Source organism: Phytophthora cinnamomi, assembly GCF_018691715.1.
Source record: "Phytophthora cinnamomi strain GKB4 chromosome Unknown Contig129, whole genome shotgun sequence".
Lineage (NCBI taxonomy): Eukaryota > Oomycota > Peronosporomycetes > Peronosporales > Peronosporaceae > Phytophthora > Phytophthora cinnamomi.
The window spans coordinates 295,205-317,781 of NW_027151062.1; the positions used below are offsets into that span (position 1 = coordinate 295,205).

The 22,577-nt window shown below is 54.9% G+C and overlaps 2 protein-coding genes across 2 annotated transcripts; one reads left to right on the forward strand and one right to left on the reverse strand.

Moving 5' to 3' along the window:
- Positions 1–5,213: 5,213 nt before the first annotated feature.
- On the reverse strand, positions 5,214–5,914 carry IUM83_18701 (ATP-binding cassette (ABC) Superfamily; the record flags this gene model as incomplete). Its single annotated transcript, XM_067943711.1, has 2 exons — positions 5,214–5,745; positions 5,799–5,914. The coding sequence occupies 2 exons, from the start codon at positions 5,912–5,914 to the stop codon at positions 5,214–5,216; spliced, it is 648 nt and encodes a 215-aa protein (XP_067780041.1).
- Positions 5,915–15,982: 10,068 nt separating this feature from the next.
- IUM83_18702 (Replication protein A 70 kDa DNA-binding subunit) lies at positions 15,983–16,480 on the forward strand (the record flags this gene model as incomplete). The annotated part of the gene is made up of 1 exon (XM_067943712.1): positions 15,983–16,480. One exon carries the CDS (start codon positions 15,983–15,985, stop codon positions 16,478–16,480), a length of 498 nt encoding a protein of 165 aa, XP_067780096.1.
- Between the last annotated feature and the right edge of the window lie 6,097 nt (positions 16,481–22,577).

The following is a 22,577-nucleotide window of genomic DNA, read 5'->3' on the forward strand; positions in this document are numbered from 1 at the left end:
CGCCGCCAGACAGTCGCGCGCAACCGCGACATGTATGGCGATGGTATATGTGGCAGCAAAGGCAACGGGCTGGTCTCCGTAAGGCTAGCTGGCGGTGCGGTGGTAGAAGTACCTCGGGCCCACATCGACCTGGCTGTCAAGTTCGAAGACTTTGACAGCAAGGAGCCGTTCTTGGTCCTAGACATGGACAAGTACGACTTGATCCTTGGCATGCCGTAGTTAGAGAAACACGAGCCTAGGATCGATTGGCGCGGCAAGGCCATTTGGGCAAGCCGTCCCCCGCGCTCTGACAGAGCTTGGGTGAGTCATGTTTCCACCTCTGGCAGAAGCTGGGGCGCCCGTGAGGGCCGCCAGGGCGCAGCAGCGTCCACAATGTTCATTGGGGTCGTCGAGATCAACGGCGACTCCGAAGGTGACCGGACCGACCAGGTTCCGGGTGTGGGGGTGCCAGAAGGCACCTGCCAGGTGGGTAACTTAGGCCCACATGCGGGTAACAGAGTTCCGCGGACAGCAAGTGCTGCTAGAGAAGGCGCCATCGGCGCTGGCGTGTATAACTTAGTTCCACGTCCGGTCACGCAGGCCTTAACTGATGAGGAAGCTACCACAGGCACTTCCTGTATGGGTAACATAGTTCCACACGAGGTCACTCAGAACATAACTGATGTGGGAGTCGCTGAGAGCGCTCCTGGTGTGGGTAACCAAGTTCCAAATGGCGGGGTGGGTAACATAGTTCCGCACAAGATCAAGACGATCGGTGGTGCCGTCAAGTCGGCACCATCAGGCGTAGACACCAGAGTGTCACGTCGTAAATCGAGCCTAGTCGCCTGTTCGGCGACGTCCGTCACCAACGAGTTGGAGCCATCAGGATGGGCTCCAGCCACCGAAGAATGCTATCCCATCTTCGACGGCGTGGCCGGTTGCCAGGTTAAGGCGGGTGCTGTTCAGCTTACGGCCCTGTCCGAGGTTACAGAGTTACTGAACCTCGAAGAGCTCGCAATGGAGGACGCTTGGCCGAGTTGATGACCGGGAAGATCTCAGGGTTGGTCCTCCTAAGGCCGGAACCAGCATCAAAGGAGTTGAAGTCCTCCTCTGTCATAGACAAGGACGTCCTGGCGGAGTTCCAGAGACAGCGCGTGTCGCGCATGGGCTCTGAGATTCTCAAGAATCCACGGGAGCCGGTGTATCCCTTAGTGAAGGAGTTTGAGGACGTAGTGTCGAAGGACCTTCCGTTCCAACTCCCACCAGACAGGGGGAATCAGGCACGAGATTGACCTCGTGCCGGGCACAAAGTACTGTGTCACGAGGCAATGGTCTCTTCCCCGGGAGCAATGCGAAGTCATTGATGACTTCTTTGCCGTCAAGGCGAAGTCAGGCATGGTGCGTGAGTCGAAGTCTCCGCACTCGACGCCCACCTTCTGTGTTCGTAAGCCGAACGGAAAGTGGTGTCTGGTTCATGCTTGTAACAAGCTGAACAGCGCGACGGTGCCAGCGCAGACACCTATCTCGCGGAAGGACGTGTTGCTCAACAACATGGCCGGGTGCACATTGTACAGTGCACTGGATCTGGTGGATGGATACTACCAGATCCTGATGCGCGAGTGCGACATTCCGCTCACGGCTGTGAACATGCCGAGCGATATGCGCTGGGAATGGCTGGGAATGCCACAGGGGCTCTCGAATGCCCTAGCAACGTTCAATCGCTTAGTCACACAACTGTTCCGACCTTTGCGTGCGTTCGCACATACGTACTTTGGCGACATATTCGTCCTTAGCCATGCCGAGGCAGGCCAGACGGCCATGGAGGTGCATCTCCAGCACCTCCGACGTGTGTTTGAAGTCATGAGGGCGAACAAGCAGTTCGCAAACATCGAAAAGTGCGTGTTTACAGCTATGGAGATTATGATCCTTGGCAGCTTCGTTAGTACCGCTGGGGTCTGTGCGGACCCGGAGAAGGACCCATTGCGGCTTAGCCGCCACCTCAGTCACAGAAAGACCTACACCAGTGGTTGGTCCTTGCCAACTACCTGCACAAGTACAGTGCTGGATATGCTAGTCTGGCACGGCCGCTGTCGGATCTCCTGAAGAAGGATGCCGACTGGAGTTGGGAGCGTCGCCACCAAGACGCCTTTGACGACATCAAAGCGAGCTTACAGCGCGCCCCAGTACTGGCCCTGCTGGACGAGACGAAGCCTTTCAGCGTCGTCTGTGACGCATCAGACTTCGCCATTGATTGTGCGCTCCTACAGGTGACGATACTGGCCACGAACGGGTCATCTCGTTCCAGTCATGGCAGCATAGAGCAGCCGAACGGAACTACCCCGTTCACGACAAGGGGCTACTCGCAATGAAGTACGCCCTTGTCAAGTTTCGGGTGCACCTACTGGGCTCTACGCCCTTTGTTGTCTATACAGACCACGCGTCCTTGCGGACAGCCGTCAACACGCCGCACCTATCTCAGCGGATGGCGCGCTGGCTGTCCTTTTTCGCGGAATACAACTTCCGCGTCGAGTACAAGCCGGGCAAGCTGAATGTGCTTACCGACGCACTGCCGCGCCGACCCGACTACGAGCTCGCTCACATTAGTCGGGCCACGACGGATCTTTACGATCACATCCGGTTGGCGTATCGTGATGATGCCAGCCTTGGGCCCCTTGCGCGGTTCTTAGCCGCTGGTACGGACGCCAAGGCTGAGTGGCTTACGCCTCGCCAGCGTGCGCGGCTTCACCGCTATGAGTGGGCCGATGGCCTGCTCCACTATAGGGTGGAGCCCGAGGATCCTCCCCGTATTGTCGTGCCGAACGACGAGGACCTCAAGTACGACATCCTGATGGAGGCGCACGACGCGCCGTCCAGTGGCCACCTCGGTCGTGAGAAGACGAACTCGTCCGTCTCTCAGACGTTCTGGTGGTCCCACATGACAAATGGGTCGCTACCTACGTCCACACATGTGAGACGTGCCAGCGGGTCAAGCCTGCTGGTCACGCCTCGGCTACATTACAGAGGCTGCCGGTCCCAGCGGGCTGCTGGACGTCGATGAGTCTCGACTTTGTCTTTAGTCTTCCGGCCGATGACCGTGGCAACACCGGTGTTGTAGCCTTTGAGCAAGATGGTCCACTTTGCACCAGCCCGTGACACCGTCACTGGCGACGAGGTCGCTCGCCTGTTCTTGGACTGTGTCTTTAGACACCATGGTCTTCCCGAGACCATCGTCTCTGATCGAGACCCGCGGTTCACCGCTGCGTTTTGGCAAACGCTGTTCCGCCTTCTAGGCACTCGGCTGTTGATGTCTACGGCGGATCACCCGCAGACGGACGGCCAGGCAGAGCGCGTCAATAGAGTGCTCGAGGACACCCTCCGCAGTATCTGCGCGGAGAATCCCCGCTCTTGGGCTGAACGATTGCCCATGGTTGAGTTTTCCCTCAACAACGCGGTACACGCGTCAACGGGGTTCACCCCCTTTTACCTCAATGGGTTACGACACCCTCAGGTGCCGCTCGCCTTACGAGGCGGTACCTGAGTTTCGGTCGTAAGTGGGGGAGAGGCTCGGAAAAGCCTTTCCTCTCAAGTCTCGGACGTAAGCCCAGCTTCACTGCGGAAGCAATTGTCCTCGTTTATCGAGGACAGGCTGAATATCATCAGCAGGGCTAGAGATGCAATGGTACAAGCCCAGGATAAACAAAAGGAGTACTCAGACCAAAAGGGACGAGGAAACTTAAACGTGTTTATGGTTGGGGCCTTAGTTCTCCTAGATACTAGAAACCTACCGCTCAACACAGTTAGCTCGGTCGAGAGCAACAAACTGAAGCACCGCTTCATTGGACCTTTCACGGTCCTCAGCCGACACGGTGCTGCGTACACCATAGACTTGCCTAAGTCGATGACGACTCACCCGACGTTTTACGTGGGTCGTCTGAAGCGGTACCACGACCCTCAGGCTCAGGCTGCCCCGCAGGAAGCGGTGGGCGGCCATGTGGAGGAGGGTGCAGCTCCTCGAAGCGGGGCGTCGGCTCGCGATAAGGCGGCTGGTACGCCCGCTGTTCGTAGGATGACGAGCCATACATCGGAGTGCCATAAGCACGGCCCCCGTAAGAGCCGTGGCCGTACGGAGCCGGGTATGGGAAATGCTGCGGCTCCTGATAGGGCGCGCGGCTACGAAGTTCGGCCCGAAGGCCCGCAAGACCGTCACACAGGGACTCGAAGCCCAACCTGTAAGCCCGACGCTCGACCCGAGTATGGAGGACGCGGACCTCCCGGAACAGTGAGCCAACGTCCTCGCGAAGCCGATCCACGGCACCAGGCTGACCATCCCGAGAGGCAGCCTCGACACCAAGGCCAATCCCCAACGCGATTTCGAGCGAGTACAAACGCTCTCGGAGAAAGCGAATCTCCTCTTGCTGAACGGCCACTACCTGGCTCGGGGTTTCAGAGCGCGGCGGCAACGCGTCCGGCTCGTAGCCATGGTCGTGCGAGGCCACCGCCTGCCCTCCTTGACCGAAATGGAGAGCTCCACTTCCACGTGGAACGGGTCCTCCAGGAGCGGCGTCTCCACTGCAAGCGCCAACTTCTCGTGAAGTGGAGGGGTTACCCAGAGTCAGAAAACTCGTGGGAGCCTGTTGAACAGCTCACAGTCTGACTGCCCAAAGACTGTTGCGATCTGGGACGAGAAGCAGCGGACCCTTCGTAAGTAGTCCTTGGCATCTTGGCTGACGTACGGGGCACGGTAGCAGACGGAGTCGCACCGTGCCCAAGCTCTTCACCAGCTTTGCCTTTTGCCTGTTGCTTGAGCTCCTCCATCATTGGGTGGAGCTTACGTTTGCTCAAGAGGTGAGCGAACTCGACGCTGAGGTCGCGCCGGTCCAGTATAGCGGACAGCAAGCTGTCCTCACGGAGTTCTTTATACTCCTGGTAGGAATTCTCTTTGCGAGATACGTATCTCCAGAAGAGGTCTTCCACCTCAATCCAGGTCATAGCCTCGGAAGGCTTGACCTAGGGATAACCCCAAACTGGATGGAGTCCACCCTTGTCCTCTGCCTTCTTACGAATGTTGGTGACCTCCTTCAATGGGCTCTTGTGTGGTGCTAAGAGCACACACCTAGCGGCTTCAATATCGCTGACAAAGAGCGGCTCTGGCTCAACCATAGCGCGCTCATAGGCGCCCCTCGAGGTATAGCCGCTGACAAGGCCACGAGGAGGCGTGAACTTCTCCAGGAGCTCTAGAGCACCGGTGCCGTCATCGGACAGGTAATAGCCCTTTGGACGCGCAGCGCCCCCGCCAGAAAGAGGGCCCATAGTAGCTGTGGCCGGCGCCGTTGCTTGTCCCGCACAGGCGGCCGAGCCAGCGCTGTAATTTGCGCCTGTTGCACATCGAGGTCATTAGAGACCTCACGGGGATCGACGACAGCCCCTTCTTCAGACTCGGAGTCATCGAACAGACCCCTGTAGCCGTCGCGGGGCGGCGACTTAGAGGCGGCACGCTTCTTCCCACCGGGCACGTCGTCCTCCACAGCAGCGGCGACCTTGGAAGCTTGGGCGTCCGCCACGGTCAGGTTCTTGACCGGCGGAGCTGCCATCGGCTCGGTGCCCGTCTTCTCGCTCGACGGCTCCTCGGCCTGGGTGTCCGTGTCTGCCGGGGCGTCGGGCACGTCGCCCGCCGCCTGCTTCTTGTCGTCGGCGGCCTGAGCGCCGCCTTCGGCGGTATTCTCCTCCTCTTGTGAGCCCTCACCGGAGTAAACGGCTTTGGTGCAGCTGAACTCGGGTGAATCCCAGTCCCGGCGCGGATGCGCCGTTCATACCTGTACCTGGGGTTGGCCCCCTCATCCAGTGGAGCATCGGGCGACTTGCGGGACGTATGTTCGCCGTGCGACTCCACCGGAGAATTGCTTGGAGAGCGCACCGCCTCTGAGGCCGCGCCCATGTCTCCTTCAGCGCGGCCGACGCGTTTTTGGCTTTGGCCTTTATGGCCTTGAGCCTCTCGGCCTGGGGTTTCGAAGGTGCTTTCGCACCGCGCAAGCTGCGCTTGGGAGGCATGCTTCCGGTCGACGTGGAGACCGTGGGCTTGCTCGGCGATGCACCAGTTGCTTTCTGGGACCCGAGAGCCGAGGCGCAAGAGTTCGCGCCATTGTCGATGGATTTCGACTGTGCGAGTGAAATGTGAGGCGCCACCGTACACTCGCTCTGATGGGTCGTTATGATCGAATCTAAGTGGGGGAGGTGTAACGGGGTTATATGGAATAGTGGCTCTAGCACTATTCAGGGATGGCTACAAAAGTTCACTCCCCTGAGTAGTGCCACAACAGGCTTGAGAGCCGACCGATACCTTTTATATAGGACAAACTATACGGAACTTCGGATTTGTATTAGGCCAAATCCGTACAGGTAGTACAGCAACGGACAGAATGCAACTGCCGACAAACCTAACTGCCACTCAGCGTAAAACGGGCGTGCATGCTCAAAGACGATGTGCAAAAATATTTTATCAACTAATCAAATCACCCAAAATCCTGGTTTTGATTCGCTCATAGAGCCGCTATTTCTGTGCCAGTCACTTCGTAAATGGAGTTCCCCTCGGAGCCTCCCCCAGAGGCGCCCGCCGTTGACTCGCCACTGCACCTCCTCTAGGACTCCCCGCCAGCCGACTCGGTGATGCAGCACGCCGAGGAGTCTACCATTGCGAGCCTCGTTGACGAGGTCTTTTCCCTGCCATCCCAGCGTCGAATGCACTACTCTATGAAGCAGAAACGGCACGCATTTATAGCAACTGAAGGTCTCAGTGAGCGCGAAGCTGCACGGTCGCAAAAAATTCCGCGGTGGACACTCAATGGATGGCGGAAGAAGAAGGAGGACATTATTGCGTTCAGAGGCAGCGAGAAGACGCTTTCACGAGCGCTCAGACGCCCCGAGATCGCCCCGTTCACGGTGGAGCTCATCACCTTCATGAAGGACACTCGTCTTGAGAGTCAGCCTCTCACCGCATCTATCATGGCCTCGTACGTTGACTGAAAAGGCTAGCGCTACAACTGCAAAGGAGAAACTGCTAGCAACGACCAAGCGAGTAATTTCGGCATGGGAATTAATCGAGGCCAACACAGTCACGAAAGCGTTCAACAAGGCGCTCAACACCTGCTATAAAAATACAGCTGCCTCCTAGTAATTCGTTGCTGATGCAAATCTTGAGGGGAAAAGGATTTCGCTACCTGACAGATATTTCCCTAAACTAAGGTGGCAGTTGCATTGTAACGGGGTTACACGTACAAGTGGCTGCAAGCCACTTGTGAATTTAACAGATAGGTTATCTGTTAAACGTTTTGGATACTTCCTCACATTGGTGTAAGACACACCGATGGATACATTGAAGTGGACCACCACAGTGAGTGGTCCACACATACCCAAAAGATCCTATTGGTAGAAAGCAGCATCTTTCTACCAATCAGAGACATGCATATTAGCGGGGCTCTGACAGCCAGCCGCTGCCAACCCTTTTATAGATGATAAACAGTTTTTAGCAGATTTTAGAGGAAGATCAATTTACAAACAATACAGTTCTCATTTTACCTAATCTAAGTCACTTGGAATCCAATCTTACTTAACTTATATTTGTGTATTCAAATATAATTAACCTAAGTAATTACTAAGTACTTACGCTTCCTCATACACGTTGCGCAACGTGTAAGCTAAAGTAGTGAGTCAAGTTAGACCCACTACACCTGGTAGCACTTTGTAGTCCGTCCAACGACCGACTGCTTGACGTTCGTACGCGGTGTACGAACGCGGAGCCGAGAACCCCATGAGCACGGAGGTGCCCATGGAGAGCTCCAATACGCCTGCAACGCATGTTGCACGCGCTGACTGCCCCCACCTGTCTGACCCAGAGTGGGAGGCCCTCCAACGACTGTCAACAGTCATTGGAGAAGCGGCGATAGCTACAATGCTGCGTACGCTATCGCCGACGGAGCAACATGGTGTTGCTCTGGGCTTCATCATGAAGGAGCAGCGTGATGCTGCTTCCTCAGTGACGGCGTCGTCAGGGACGACACCGGGTCCTCAACCATTAAAGTTGAGCGTAAGCAATTACGTGGGAAGAGAGGGCGAGCCTCTCCTCCGATGGCTTGTCGAACTCGACACAGCCATAGCGGCTCGACGCATCGTCGACCCGCTGTCGAAGGTCGCGTTCGCCATGTCCTGCCTTGGCGGACGCGCAAGGAGTTGGGCGTATGGACGCCGACTCTCCGATCCTACGTGCTTCAGCACGTACGAAGTGTTCAAAGAGGAGCTCAGACAAGCGTTTGAGCCTCCGCAAAACGAGTTCCGGTCGAGGGCGGAATTCCTCGACCTGCAGTAGGGTAAGCATGACGTCCATGCTTACGCGCAGCGTGCGCGGTACTTGGTCTCGAATATCGTGACCAACCCGATAGACGAAGCGACCAAGGTCGTCACATTCATGAAGGGACTTAGAGATGGGCCTATGAAGACCTATCTCTTCCCAGAGTACCCGAGTACTCTCGAAGGTGCGATTACTCTCGCAATGCAAGAAGAGTTTAGCCTGCGGCAGGCTAAACTCCATGCGAACGTGCCGAGGCCGCAACCGCGCCCGGTAGTGAGCACGGGAGGTCCGGAACCCATGGACCTCTCGAACGCAACGGCTGCTGGTCACCAGCAGCACGGAACTAATGTGCGATGCTTCCGTTGCGGAAGGATCGGTCACTTTGCACGCGAGTGCACAGCTCCCATGCCCCCTGGAGGTGGCCGTCGTGGCGATGCTAGGCATCGCCGCGGACCAACAAAAAACGCGAACATCCAGTAGGCGCGGGGCGCCCTACTGGTAATGCAGTCGCGCGTGCCGACATCGGGCACGCCACGCTGAGGACTGCAGCCCCCAATGAGACCAGCTCTCACTGCAAGAAACAAGATGACAGGCCAAACCTAGTCATCTTGAAGGTTTACTCGAAGAGAGCGAGTGACTCTCTTCGAGCATTGGTAGACTCAGGCGCGTCGAACAACTTTGTTCGTCTACGAAGCCTGTCGAGAATTGACTTCGAGGAGGTAGATACACCTCGAAGTCTTCTGGAGGTACGACTGGCAACAGGTGCCATCGTGAAGACCGAGAAGCGCGTCGTGAACGTGCGCTTCTCGTACAAACAACGAGTGTTTGTCGAACACTTTATCGTCCTGGACCTGGACGATAAGTTCGACGTAGTAATGGGCATGCCGTGGCTTGCACGGCATGATCCGGTGATAGACTGGAAGAAGCGCACGCTCGTGCGCTTCGGACGCGACAGCGGAACAGAAAGCGATGGCCCTGTTACCGCAGCGCGCGCACCAGCAGGTGCGCGCGGCTCACCAGTCGAGACAGCGCTTTATGCTGCTGTCCCGGAGTGCCCAAGAAGTCAGCGAGGGCGCGCACATGTGAAACCCACGTCGGCAATGCTGCCGACGTCGGAAGAAAAAGATGTGTTGGTTCCGGGAACCAACACCCACGTTCAAGCGTGTAAGGGACAGTCCCTGACCCGAAGCGGTCAGGTCGACGACGACGCGTCGGCTCCGGGAGCCGACGCACCCTCGTTCATGAGGGGCTCCGCCAATGATTGGCGTCGAGGTGACGAAGGCGTGTCAACTCCGGGAGTTGACGCTGCAAACAGTGCGGGCGGTTGCAAACGTACCGCACTGACGCAATTTGCATGCTGTCGTGCAGCCGGGCTGCACGACGAAGCGCCATGCGATCAAGCCGGGCTTGATATCGCGCGCCCGCAGACAGGGTCTGCCGGCGAAGGGACACATTACCGTGCAGCCGGGCTGCACGAAGAAAAAAGCGGTCAAGCCGGGCTTGATAACGCGCGCCCGCGGACAGGGTCCGCCGGCGAACGACTGTCCACGGCCGGGCCTGGACAAGAAGAACAACTGTGCGGAGCCGGGCTCCGCACAACAAGAAGACGGCGCAAGCGGAAAACGCTGCGCAAGTCTCGGTCCGGGACCGAGACGCAACAAGAGCAGTCTGCTGGGCAGACTGCGGCGGTGACGCCGAATGTCAAGACGCTAAGCGTCTTGACGCGCACCGATACTGGATTCCAGTATCGTGACATGGAACTCGCTAATCCTCCGACGACGGCGTCGGAGTTGACTTCGCCTCCAGCCATGAGCTGGAAGCGCTTCACGCGCGACTTGCACGATGGACGCATCGAGCAAGTCTGCGTTCTTTCGGACAGCGAAAGAACGGAGAGCGAGAGCAAAGAGCTGAGGCAGCTCTTCATGGGAAGTACCACTGAGAGCGAAGACGCTCTCAGTGCGAAGACGAAGCGAGAGCGCTTCCAGGAACAAAGTTGGGACTCGCTGAAGTCGAGTCCCTATTACGAATTGCTGAGGGAGTACAAAGACGTACTCCCGGAAGACATTCCTGCGGAGCTTCCGCAGGATAAGGGCATTCAGCACGAGATTGATCTCGTGCCGGGCACAAAGTACTGTGTCACGCGGCAGTGGCCACTGCCGCGAGAGCAAGTGAAAGCGATCGACGACTTCTTTGAAAGTCGTCGTAAAGCAGGACAAGTGCGGGAATCAAGGTCCCCGCACAGTGCTCCGACGTTCTGTGTCAAGAAGCCACAGGGCGGATGGCGCATCGTTCATGCCTACAACAAGCTGAACGATGCGACGGTACCGGCGCAGACGCCGATACCACGAAAAGATGTTATCATCGATTCGATGGCCGGGAGCACCGTTTACAGTGCTCTCGACTTGCGAGATGGATTTTATCAGATCCTAATGCGTGAGAGCGATATCCCTCTCACGGCAGTGAGCACGCCAAGCGGCATGCTCTGGGAATGGCTAGTAATGCCGCAGGGGCTTAAGAACGCCCCTGCGACTTTCAACAGGTGCGTGACGCACTTGTTGCGCTCGGTGCGCGACTTCGCACCGAGCTACTTCGATGATGTGTTCATCCACAGCCGGGCTGTGGACGGAAGACCGACATTGAGATGCACAGGGTGCATCTCCGGAAGCTACTTGAGCTTATGCGAAAGCATAAGCTCTACGCGAACCTGAAGAAGTGTATCTTCGGGGCGAGCGAGATACCCGTCCTCGGGTGTCTCGTAGGGAAGAATGGTGTTCGCCCTGACCCCGAAAAGGTCAGAGTGGTTAACGAATGGCCAACGCCTTCAAGTGTCAAGGAACTGAGGCAGTTCCTTGGCAGCCACGTACTTGTGCAAGTACGTGGAGGATTATGCGGGCAAGATCCGCCCGCTATCACAGCTTCTTAAGAAAGAAGCTGTGTGGAATTGGACACCCGATTGCCAAAAGGCATTCGATGCAGTCAAGCGGGGCTTGACTGAGGCGCCGATCTTGGCAGTGGCTGACCAAGATCGCCCATTTCACGTAGTGTGTGACGCATCCGATTTCGCGATCGGATGCGCGTTGATGCAGCACGATCACGAGGGCCGTGATCGTGTCGTCTACTACCAATCGCGTCAGCTGAAGCCAGCTGAGCGCAACTATCCGGTGCATGACAAGGAACTCCTTGCCATGAAGTATGCACTCGCAAAGTTCCGAGTGTATTTGCTTGGGAGTAGACCGTTTGTGGTCTACACCGACCATGCTTCACTGCGCACCGCAGTGAAGTCGCCACACATTTCACAAAGAATGGCGAGATGGCTCTCATTCTTTGGGGAGTATAACTTCCGGGTCGAATACAAACCCGGAAGACTGAACGTGGTGGTCGACGCGTTATCACGTCGGCCGGACTATGCAGAAGCTGTTGACGTCAATGCCATTGACGCCATGCGATCGAGCAAAGCCACATCACCTCTGTTGGATGATGTGAAGGCCGCGTACGCGCACGACGCGTACGCGAAGCTCTTGCTGGCCTATGGCACAGCGCCATCTGACAAGTCCCGTCAGAAGCTGCCCAAGCACCTTCGAGCGCGTGCACACCGCTTTCGTGTGCACGACGGACTACTGCTTTACAATGCAGTCGACGACAACGCGGATCGCGTTGTCGTGCCAAATGACCATGACCTGCGACTCAGGATCATGTACGAATATCATGATGCCCCGACTGCGGGACATCTCGGACGTGAGAAGACTTACGTCCTTCTCACACGCGACTTCTACTGGCACCACCAGTATAAGTGGGTGCGCAAGTACATCCGTGCTTGCGAGGTATGCCAACGCGTAAAGCCTGCGCCATTCGCGCAGGCTCCACTGCAATCACTACCGACTCCGTCGGAGTGTTGGAAGTCCATATCTTTGGACTTCATCTTTGGTCTTCCCCCGGATAGCGGAGGGAACACCGGTGTTGTGGTCTTTGTAGACCGTTTCAGCAAGATGGTACATCTTGCTGCGGTGCCAGCAGAGGTGACCGCGAAGCAGACAGCCCGTCTGCTCGTCGACTTGGTGTTCAAACACCATGGCATGCCGTCCGACATCGTGTCGGACAGAGACCCGCGCTTCACAGCGCATCTATGGCAAGAAGTGTTTACACTTCTTGGGAGCCAGCTTTCCATGTCGACTGCGGATCATCCGCAGACGGACGGTCAAACCGAGCGCGTGAATCGCGTGCTCGTCGATATGTTGAAGAGCTACGCTCACTCGTTCCAATACTGGAGCGAGTGTTTATCGATGGCAGAGTTTGCCATCAATAACTCAGTGCATGCCTCGACCGGGCATACACTGTTCTACGTGAATGCCATGCGGCATCCACGCCTACCGAGTTTACTCGGAGTGATGGCTCCCACTTTAAGTGGGGGAGGATCTACGACTGCAATACAGCAGCCGCAGAAAACCGCTGACACTTGCACAGTGTCAGCTGCAACAATGGACAAACCACATGAGTCTGCGCAGGGCGCAGACTCCCCAACAACAAGGTTAACGACCACGGGTCTGCGCAGGGCGCAGACACCGCAAAGAACCACGCAGAGGCCGGGCCTCTAGCGGAGAGCGAGCTGAATGACTTTAGCTCGGATGCAATCAGTTTCATCACCAAAAGACAAGCCGTGATTCGGTTTGTCCAAGACACTATAGCAGCTTCTGTTGATCAACAGAAGCTGAACGCAGACAATGCGGGCAGAGGCAACAAAAATGAATTTAAAGTTGGTTCATTAGTTTTGTTAGCTACACAAAACCTGCCTAGACATGCAGTTTCGGATTTCGGAGCAAGCAAGCTTGCTCCGCGCTTCATCGGGCCGTTCACTGTGTTGGCACGGCACGGCAACGCATACACGCTAGACATACCGTCTAGCATGCGCCTCCATCCGACCTTCTACGTCGGACGGCTGAAGCCATACCTGCAGCACGAGCCATCTAGCTCGACTGACCCGAAGCCTCGGCAGGAGCCGAGGCAGAAGCGGAGGACTTGGCCTCGGCGACGAGCAGCCTCTCCTCCAGCGCGCGCAACCCCTTCATCTGGGTCCCCAGCTCGACCTGGATGTTCGAGGCGGTCTGCGAGACCGCCGCGACTTGGGCCTTCTGGTTCGCCAGCTCCTGTTTCAGGGCGGCGAACTCAGCGCCCTGCAGACGCTCCACGGCGGTCACCCGGTCGTGGAGAGGCGCATACTGATCAGCCCGGGGCTGATCATACCCGGGGCGTGTTCCCACCCCCGCCACCGCCGATCCGTGACGCCCACGGCTCAACCCGCTGGATTGTTGAGCGGATTGTTGGCCATAGTATCCCGAAAACGAACCCTCAAGGGGCTCGTTTTCGTATTCGTTGGAGAGGATTTCCTCCCCATCGAGATACATGGGAGCCGCGGAACGTCTTGCTGGAGGACGTTCCGGAAATGGTGAGGGCGTACGAGGAGCAGTACGCACTGGCACAGCGGAAGTAGAGCGAGCGCTGCGATCATCGCCAGCGCCCGAACCCTCACGTGCTAAGAACTTAGCACGGAGCTCTTTGAGACTCTCGGGCACACGGAACGACGTGTACCCGTTCAGGTCGCGGTCGCTCAAGCGGACCGCGCTTGGGAAGCACTTCGTGCACTGAAAGCCCTCGGGCACAGCGCACGGCACATTTGCCTCCTCAGCAGCAACATGAAGTTGCTCCAGCTTTCCACGCTTCGAGTACGTCTCGAAGCGATCACGCGCTTGCTTAATCCGATCACGGTAAGCACTCGGCCTCTTGTTGAAATTATCAACAAAGGCGTTCCAACTTTGACAAAGTGCCTGCCATTCGGGCACTTTGCTGCGAGAAGAGGTCTTCTTGCTTTGAAACCATCGGAGCTCATGAAAGAGTCCGATGTAGTAATCGCGCCTTTGAAGCGTTTCCGCATCAAAGTGCAGCTCGGCAGCCACAGCGTCATCTTTGATGGCGCTGCATACATACAGCGGCACCTCATTCGGAGGTACCGAGTTCCCAAACCGGTCCGCAATCTCAGATGCGGACGGCATCCACGGATCGCGCGCTGCAGGCGCAGCGCGCGGAGAGCCCTGAGCTTTGGCATCACGCGCTGCAGCAGCAGCGCGCGGAGTACTGAGAGCCCCAGCGGAAGCGAGTGGGGTATCGCTCTCAGTACGCGAACGCTTCGAACTCGAAGCGTCCGATTCGTCCCCTTCACGCGGACGAACGTTCTTGGCGTGAGGGTCGAGCGATTCGCTCGACACTGAGTCTTTACGCTTTGAGGGCGAGTCCTCCTCGCCCTCCATATCTTCATCGTCGTCGTCGAAGTCGACGATGTCGCCGTACTTCGCCTTCTGGCGTTCGAAGTAGTCGTCGATGGAGAGATGACTCCCCACCGACTTTGCGGACTTCTTCTGAGGCGCGCTCATCGTTGAATGAGCGCGGGTTTCTTCTCCAAACGCGGAGAATTGACGAATGGTCAATTCCAAAAGATTGACGTGCGGGGACCCCGCGCGTCTAACCTTAAGGGGGGGATGGTGTAACGGGGTTACACGTACAAGTGGCTGCAAGCCACTTGTGAATTTAACAGATAGGTTATCTGTTAAACGTTTTGGATACTTCCTCACATTGGTGTAAGACACACCGATGGATACATTGAAGTGGACCACCACAGTGAGTGGTCCACACATACCCAAAAGATCCTATTGGTAGAAAGCAGCATCTTTCTACCAATCAGAGACATGCATATTAGCGGGGCTCTGACAGCCAGCCGCTGCCAACCCTTTTATAGATGATAAACAGTTTTTAGCAGATTTTAGAGGAAGATCAATTTACAAACAATACAGTTCTCATTTTACCTAATCTAAGTCACTTGGAATCCTATTCTTACTTAACTTATATTTGTGTATTCAAATATAATTAACCTAAGTAATTACTAAGTACTTACGCGTCCTCATACACGTTGCGCAACGTGTAAGCTAAAGTAGTGAGTCAAGTTAGACCCACTACATGCATTCTGTCCGGCGGGATACTCTCCCTTCCGACACCTCCCAAAACCAATAACCTTACTGACTTGCTATCGTCGTAAACAGGGACGTTTAGCGCACGTCGACGCAGTTGGTTTCTGAGCGCCGCCGCCCGAGATATGGTGCGCTGGATGACGATCGAGAACAAGCGCTTGCTCATCGACAAGAGCGCGGTTGAGCCTGGCATGACACAGTCAGAGCTACAGTGCCTACAGTAATTAGTCTGGGCTCAAAATTAGTCTGTCTTCAAAATTAGTCGGGCCCAGACTAATTCATGTGCTACAGAAATCAAGATGTTCATATTTACACCTTTTCCAGCCCAAGTTCGTCGAGAGCAAATTACTTTCGACAAGAGCAAAAGCAGCTTCGTAAAGAACAAATCAGGCCTCAGCAAAGACCTCTGAAAAACTTATAATCGAATCTGTACTGAAAGATATAGGTCGTTTGCGCATCGATCTTCAAGGTCGAAGCCCGCCAAGTGTGAGTTCGCGCGCGAAGCGGCTGCATTGAATGGCTTCCGTGCATTTGGATTCGCGCCAAACAACCAAGCCAAGAACCAGCGAACTCTGGGATCGCTCCGCGGCTGGGCCCAGCGACCTCACTTTTCAATCTTCCGCCTAGCAACCAGCCCAAGACCAAGACCATGATGCCGGTGAGGAACGCGCGGTACGCCTTCGAGACCAAGCGCCGAGTTGTGGAGACTGCGCGAAACGGTGGCGTGTGGGAGGCGGTGGCCGAGAGACTCGGCGTGAAAATCAACACGGCGCGGGACTGGGTGCGCCGACATGTTGCACGTGGTGAGCCATTGACTCAACGATTAAGAGGAGGCAAGCGGGCTACGAAAATGACGGGCGAGATGGTCAACTTTCTGCTGAGTAAGCTGCGCGATGACCCGGACCTAACGCTGCGCTGGCTGGCAGACATGCTCGAGCTCGAAACCGGGGTTTCCGTGGTGCCGCTGACTGTCAAGAATCATGTGGACGGTTCCTGCTTCACGTTGAAACAATTGCACAAGGAGCCTCAGTACGTGAACACGATGGCCAACAAGCACAAACGCCGGGAGTATTTCGTCAAGATTCAGCAGTACCAGGCGGAGGAGAAGACTATCCTCTTCATGGATGAAACAAATTTCAATATATAGGCAACTCGCACTCGCGGCCGCGGCTTACGGGGGCGTCGTGCTGTCAAGAAAGTGTTTGCTGGTGGCGGCCAGAACATGCACGTTATTGCGTACATCAGCGAGCACGGCTTGGTCTACTACGAAACTCGATTCGGCTCCAACCGTTTCAGTAACACCAACGACTTCATTCGCAAGTTGCTTCGCCATGTTCGTGACGCAAGCGGGATACGTCTCGACAACGTGGTGCTTGTGCTAGACAATGCTCCGTGTCATTGCAGAGCGGAAGTCGTCTTCGAAGAGACGGAGTTTCTCGACGCTACGCTGCTTCGCCTAGGCCCGTATTCACCTATGCTCAATCCAATTGAAAACGTGTTCTCCACGTTCAAGTCTGCTGTGAAAGCGTTCATGCGAGAGCGGCGCCTGGGGATTTTGAGGGTCCCCGAGTGTATTACGATGAAAGACCACCGTCAACACTTCCTAAAGACAGCAGCGGATCAGTTCTTACCTGAGGTGACAACGCCTGACCGCTGCCGAAAATTCTACCGCCACCCGTTGGGCTTCTAAACCCTGGTGAGTGACCTGCAGGACATGCCAGTTGGCCAATAGCGCCCGAAACTAACACCACCACTGTATATTTGTTTTCAGATTGCATAAGGTTTTGGCGGTTATTGCATATTAATGAACAGCCGCCGAAGTTGGATTTGTTCTTTACGAAGATGCTTTTGCTCTTGCCGAAAGTAATTTGCTCTTGACGAACTTGGGCTGGAAAAGGTGTAGTTGGGCACAAATATACATAATTAGTCTGTCTGAACTGGGGTCGTCTTGGTGAAGTGGTTTGGTTCCTGCCCACCCATTTCCATGAATTAAGCACGCAAAGCTACGATGCGATGTGGCTTATCGCTTGGTGTTGACGGAACATGAACAATAACGCAACTTCTCCCTCAGTTCCAGGAGATTATACAGAAGTACACAATGGAGTTCGTTGGCAAAGCGCGGCAGGGGCCCAACAGATGTATAAGAGCCAGTCAACGAAGACGAGAGTGAAGCTAGATGCCGCTCAGAGCGAGCAGGGCCTATCATCCTCGAGGAGGCCATCGTTGGTGTTTCCCTAGAAACACTGCAAACAGCAGTCTTAACTACATCAATACACGTTTTTTACAGTATTGTGCGTCAATAAGGGACGGATATACACTTAATAGCCTGTGAAACTTAATAGTTTCGGTTCGCGGTTTAGGTGTAAATAACATGAACTGGGGATGAGCAAAAAATCAGGGATACACACCATACTGGTAGTCTACCAGTGGTAGATACGCTTCATCTCACGATGAAACTGGTCTAAACCTCCACAATGTGCAAGTGGAGAAGTTGCCGCCAAACACCACGGTCAACGTGCAACCGATGGAACAAGGCATTATCCTTTGTATCAAGAGGCAAGTACTATCGCAGAAAATGCTCCTTGCTTTGGATAGCTTAGGAGGAGGAGATAATCCATACAAAGTCGACCTCCTCACATTCCTAAGGTGGTGCGAGATGGCCTGGAGTCAGGTTAGTCCCGCGACGATACAGTACTATCGGAATCATTCAGGACTTGTCAGCAAAGCTAACACGAAGGATAGACCTCACTAATTCAATAAAAAAATATTTACTTTCGGAAGGTATATAAATCAGGCGTCCCTTATTGAGGCACAATACTGTACCACAAGCAGACTATTTAGGTATTCAAAATTAGCCTATACTCAAAATTAGTCTATATTCAAAATTAGTCTATATTCAAAATTAGTCCGTCCATTTTGAAGACAGACTATTTATTGTGAGTGAAAAAAATCGATGGTCAAATTTAGTCTGGGCCAGACTAATTACTGTAAGAACTGTAGCGGTGTGGGCCAAGCGAATATTCCGCTTGCGCAAGGCCCCCACCTGCAACACAGTGTCCGACATATTGAAGAACGCAAGCACTATCATGAAACCAGAGTACGGTGAGGACAAACGGCATAAGCCACTAAAGGTAACGGCACCTGCTTTGGAAAAGAATTTAGAGGAGTGGGTGGGTAGTGTAACAGCGAGGGAGCTGTGTCTTAACCGCAAAGCTATCACTAGGAAGGCCGAGCATATTCGAGAACATGTAGGCGGACCTGCGCTCGATGTCGGCCTCTCAGTCGGCTGGCTGCGTCCTTCAAGGCACGCTTTCGGTCGTTACAGAGTGACCACGGGATCGAAAGGTTTGAGGCTGATGCGAATGTTAACGGAGTGTCTGCATACAAAATAGATCAGCTTCATGCGATGCAATGGAGCTCGCTGCTGTGGTATTCAACGGAAGTCAACACTGTGGCGCACTGCTAGCAAAAGACTGGTCTTGCGACCCCCCTCCGTGGAAACGAGACGAAGAAAGCGGGGACGAAGCCAGCGAGAGTGATGGCGTTGAAGAGAGCGATGTAGACGGTGACATTGTCGATCTTATCCTCAAAGTGGCGTCGATTAGTCTGTAGTGGCTAAAACCTGCAATATATTTTCCCGTGCATGAAAAATACACAATAGTTGGTGTCGGAAGTGAGAGTACTGCCTGTACTAACCTATAAATACACTCAGTCTTAGATCTACCGTACTTCTGATCAATCAGTCCCCTTAGCACACTTCCTCTGTGCAAGGTGCTGGTGTGGCCCCGTCACAGCTTTGGACCACACAGGTCACTAAGAGGAAGAAAACAGTTTGCAAATTTTGCTTAACTGTAGTATTCGACCTGTGTTTCTAACTAAGCTACAGGCAGCACTTACTACTCCCATACAGCGGCGGACGGTCCCAAACCTGTCCGACAAAGCGACTCGCGACAATTTGCAGGATGTGCACCCGCAGGGTTTCACGAAAATGCGACTACCATTTAGAGTCGGCGGAGAATATGGATGAGCTGTGCGGGATGAATACGAACGGGAGTTTCGCGGCAAAATTGGCTCTGCTCTCAACGTCCTAAAATTCTTGCCTTCTCGAATGTAAATTGCACCCACGCTCATCCTAAAGTGTTTGCCCCGATGGCGAACGGATTGACAGCATGACATGAACACATCCTGTGAGGAGTGCATTTATTATCGAGCGAAGGCCAGTCTCAAGCTAGTGTTAAACCTAGGTATTCGGCGTGCATCTCCATCAACGGAGTCCATCTTAACCCGCTCCACACGGTGGCTCGGTCGGAAGGCGATGCGGTAGACAGTCTGTGTGTCAAGCTTCGATCACTCGGATGAACAGATCGCAAGCTAGGTCTCAATGCAGAGCCGTACACCATCACGTGCACGAGCAAGGTTGCTGTTCTCGAGTCACTACCGGCACACACTGCGTCTAACTCCTGCTCCACTGCGAGCGTCAGACTCACCCGGCGCACCACCGTTAGTTCTCCACCAGTGATCGGATGATACCCTTCCGCGAACGCGAAGAAATCCAGACTCAGCGAGTGTACGTCGTCCGACAACACCCCCGCGTAGTCTCCGAAGGACCATCCCGCAGCCGTCGCGATCATGGATGACAACCTGCTGGGCAACACGTGGAAGACGCGCAACCGGCCGTCCAGGAGCAGTGAGGTTGGCGCCTCGTGTGCGATCGAAAATACTGACTGAAGCGACATCCGCATCGCTGTCACGTCGATATCGACACAACCGGCCTCGCGGATGAATTGTACGACATCGATAACACGAAAGTCCTGGAGAACGTCTCGCAATTGACTGGGCCCTACATCGATAGCTTGAATCGACTGAGGATCCAGCACCCATCTGCGGCTGAATCCGCTGTGGAGTACGGGGCATCTGACTGTAGCCTCTTCAGGTTCAATCGAGAATTCTTGAATCTGTGTCATATACGTCTGGAACAAAGTGTTCATATCGTTTGCCAGCGTCTCGGGCAAATGTTAAAGATCGAGTTGAGTTGAGATCTCCGGTCGAACGCCACGAAAACGATCATGATCGTACACGAGAGGCAATATGGCATGTACAAGAGCAGGTAATCTTGCATCCGGGTTCCCTGGTGCTGAGTCGTTGCTGGCAGACGCAAACTCACGCAGCATGTCGTCGAGGATGTCGTGCAGACTGGAAACGAGATGTACAAACTGCCCGTGAGGTTTCTCTTTGCGACTCGGATCATTTCCTGGTCGGATGGTTAACCGCAGAAGATGCTCAACACAACAAGAGGACGCAGCACGCAGGAATAGACGGACTACCACTTGGAGAGTACTGCCAACGCTAGGCGTTGGAGACATGGGATGTTCGAAGATACTGCTCAAGAAGGAGACTGCTACACGCTCTAGCTCGTTTCTGGAGTCAGTACAAGCGCTGCAGCACGCACCAAGTACTACGAGCCAACGATATCGGCGTCGAGGTGGACATCCGCCAGCGATACGCACCTGAGGAACTTCCACAGGACGAGTAGAGGATGGAACTTTTCACGGAATTCCAGTTCTCTAGCGCAGGCCTCCTGCTGCCGCAAGCTAGCTATTTCAGCTACACGTAATATGTCATTACTATCCCCGTCACGGCTATGGGATATAAATCGCGTGTGGCATGTACAGCGTTCTTCTTCCAAACTCTGCAAGCAAGACTTTGTCGTGTCACTGGTTAATCCAAAGGGGGTCACGCACTTTAGCGCTATTCTACTATTCTCACAGTGCTTGACGATCGAGCAGCTTCCTGAGAGGATACGAACACAATGCTTAATGCCAAAAAACACCCGAAGGTCCACGTGTGAGCGGGAACCCGACGTACTCTGCCTGCATCTCCATCAAAGGTAGCCATCTCTTTTCGCTCCACATAGCGGCTCGATCGGAACTTGACGTAGTTGACAGTCTGTGCGTCGATGCCCGATCGATAGATCCCAAACCAGGATTCGAAGGTCTCAACGCGGAACCGTAGACCCTCCCATGGACTACTAAGACCGTTATTTCTGAGTCACCACCGGAGCGTATGGGATTTCCCGCAGCGATGCACTTCCCCAGCATCAGGGCTGGTGTCAGGTTCACTCGACGCACCACTGCTATTTCGACCCCAGAGTGAGGGTGATATCCCTCCGCGAACGCAAAGAGGTCCATGTTCAGTGACTGACCGTCGTCTGACAAGGATCCTGCGTAGTCGCCGATGGACCATCCACCGGTCGTCGCGATCATGGACGACAACCCGCTGGGCAATACGCGGAATATGCGCAGCCGACCGTCCAGGAGCAGTGCCATTGGCGTCTTGGTCGCATGATTTGCGAATGAAAATGCGGACTGAATGGACAATCTCGGCGTCGTGGCATCCAACTCGACGTCAACACACCCGGCCTCGTAGACACATTGTGCGACGTCAATCACGCGGAAGTCCTGGAGTATGTCTCTCGCCCGACCCGACACGGCATCAAGAATTACCACCGACTGAGGATTTAGCGTCCATCGACGGCTGAATCCGCTGTGAAGGACGGCGCTCCTGTCGACTAGCGCCTCTGTATCACGACCCAGATCAATCCCATGAAGTTGAGTTGCAGACGCAATCATGAATTCCCGAACCTGAGCCGTATACGTCTGGAAGAAGTCGTCCAAAGCATTTGTCAGCAGCTCGGGCGATTGTTGACTATCCAGCAGAGCTGAGATTTCCGGTCGAATGCTTTCAAACCGATCTTGACCATACACGAGAGTTAGAATGGCATCAATGAGAGCAGGTACGCCGGCCTCTTGATTCCCATATGATGAATCGTTGGCGTATTCACGCAGCATATCGTCGAGAGCATCGTATAGCCTGTTCACGAGAAAGGTGAACTGGTCGCGGAGCCTCTCTTTACTGTCCATATCGCTTCCCATTCGGATTGCTGTACACAGAATCCACTTGACAGTGTTTGAGGACAGCCCACGCAGGAAAAGACAGACAGCCACCCGGATGATTTCACGCTCTGGTGCTGGGGACGGTGTTGCTGGCGACGTGCTGCCAGCGATAGGCGATGGAGACCGGTCATGATGGCCGCGAGGACGATCGGAGATACCGTTCAGGAAAGAGATCGCTACGCGCTCTTGCTCTGATTCAGATCTGGGTGCCGAAACACGCAACAGATATGAACCGACTGTGGCAGCGCTGATCCCCATGTCATGCAGTGATATACACTTGAGAAACTTCCA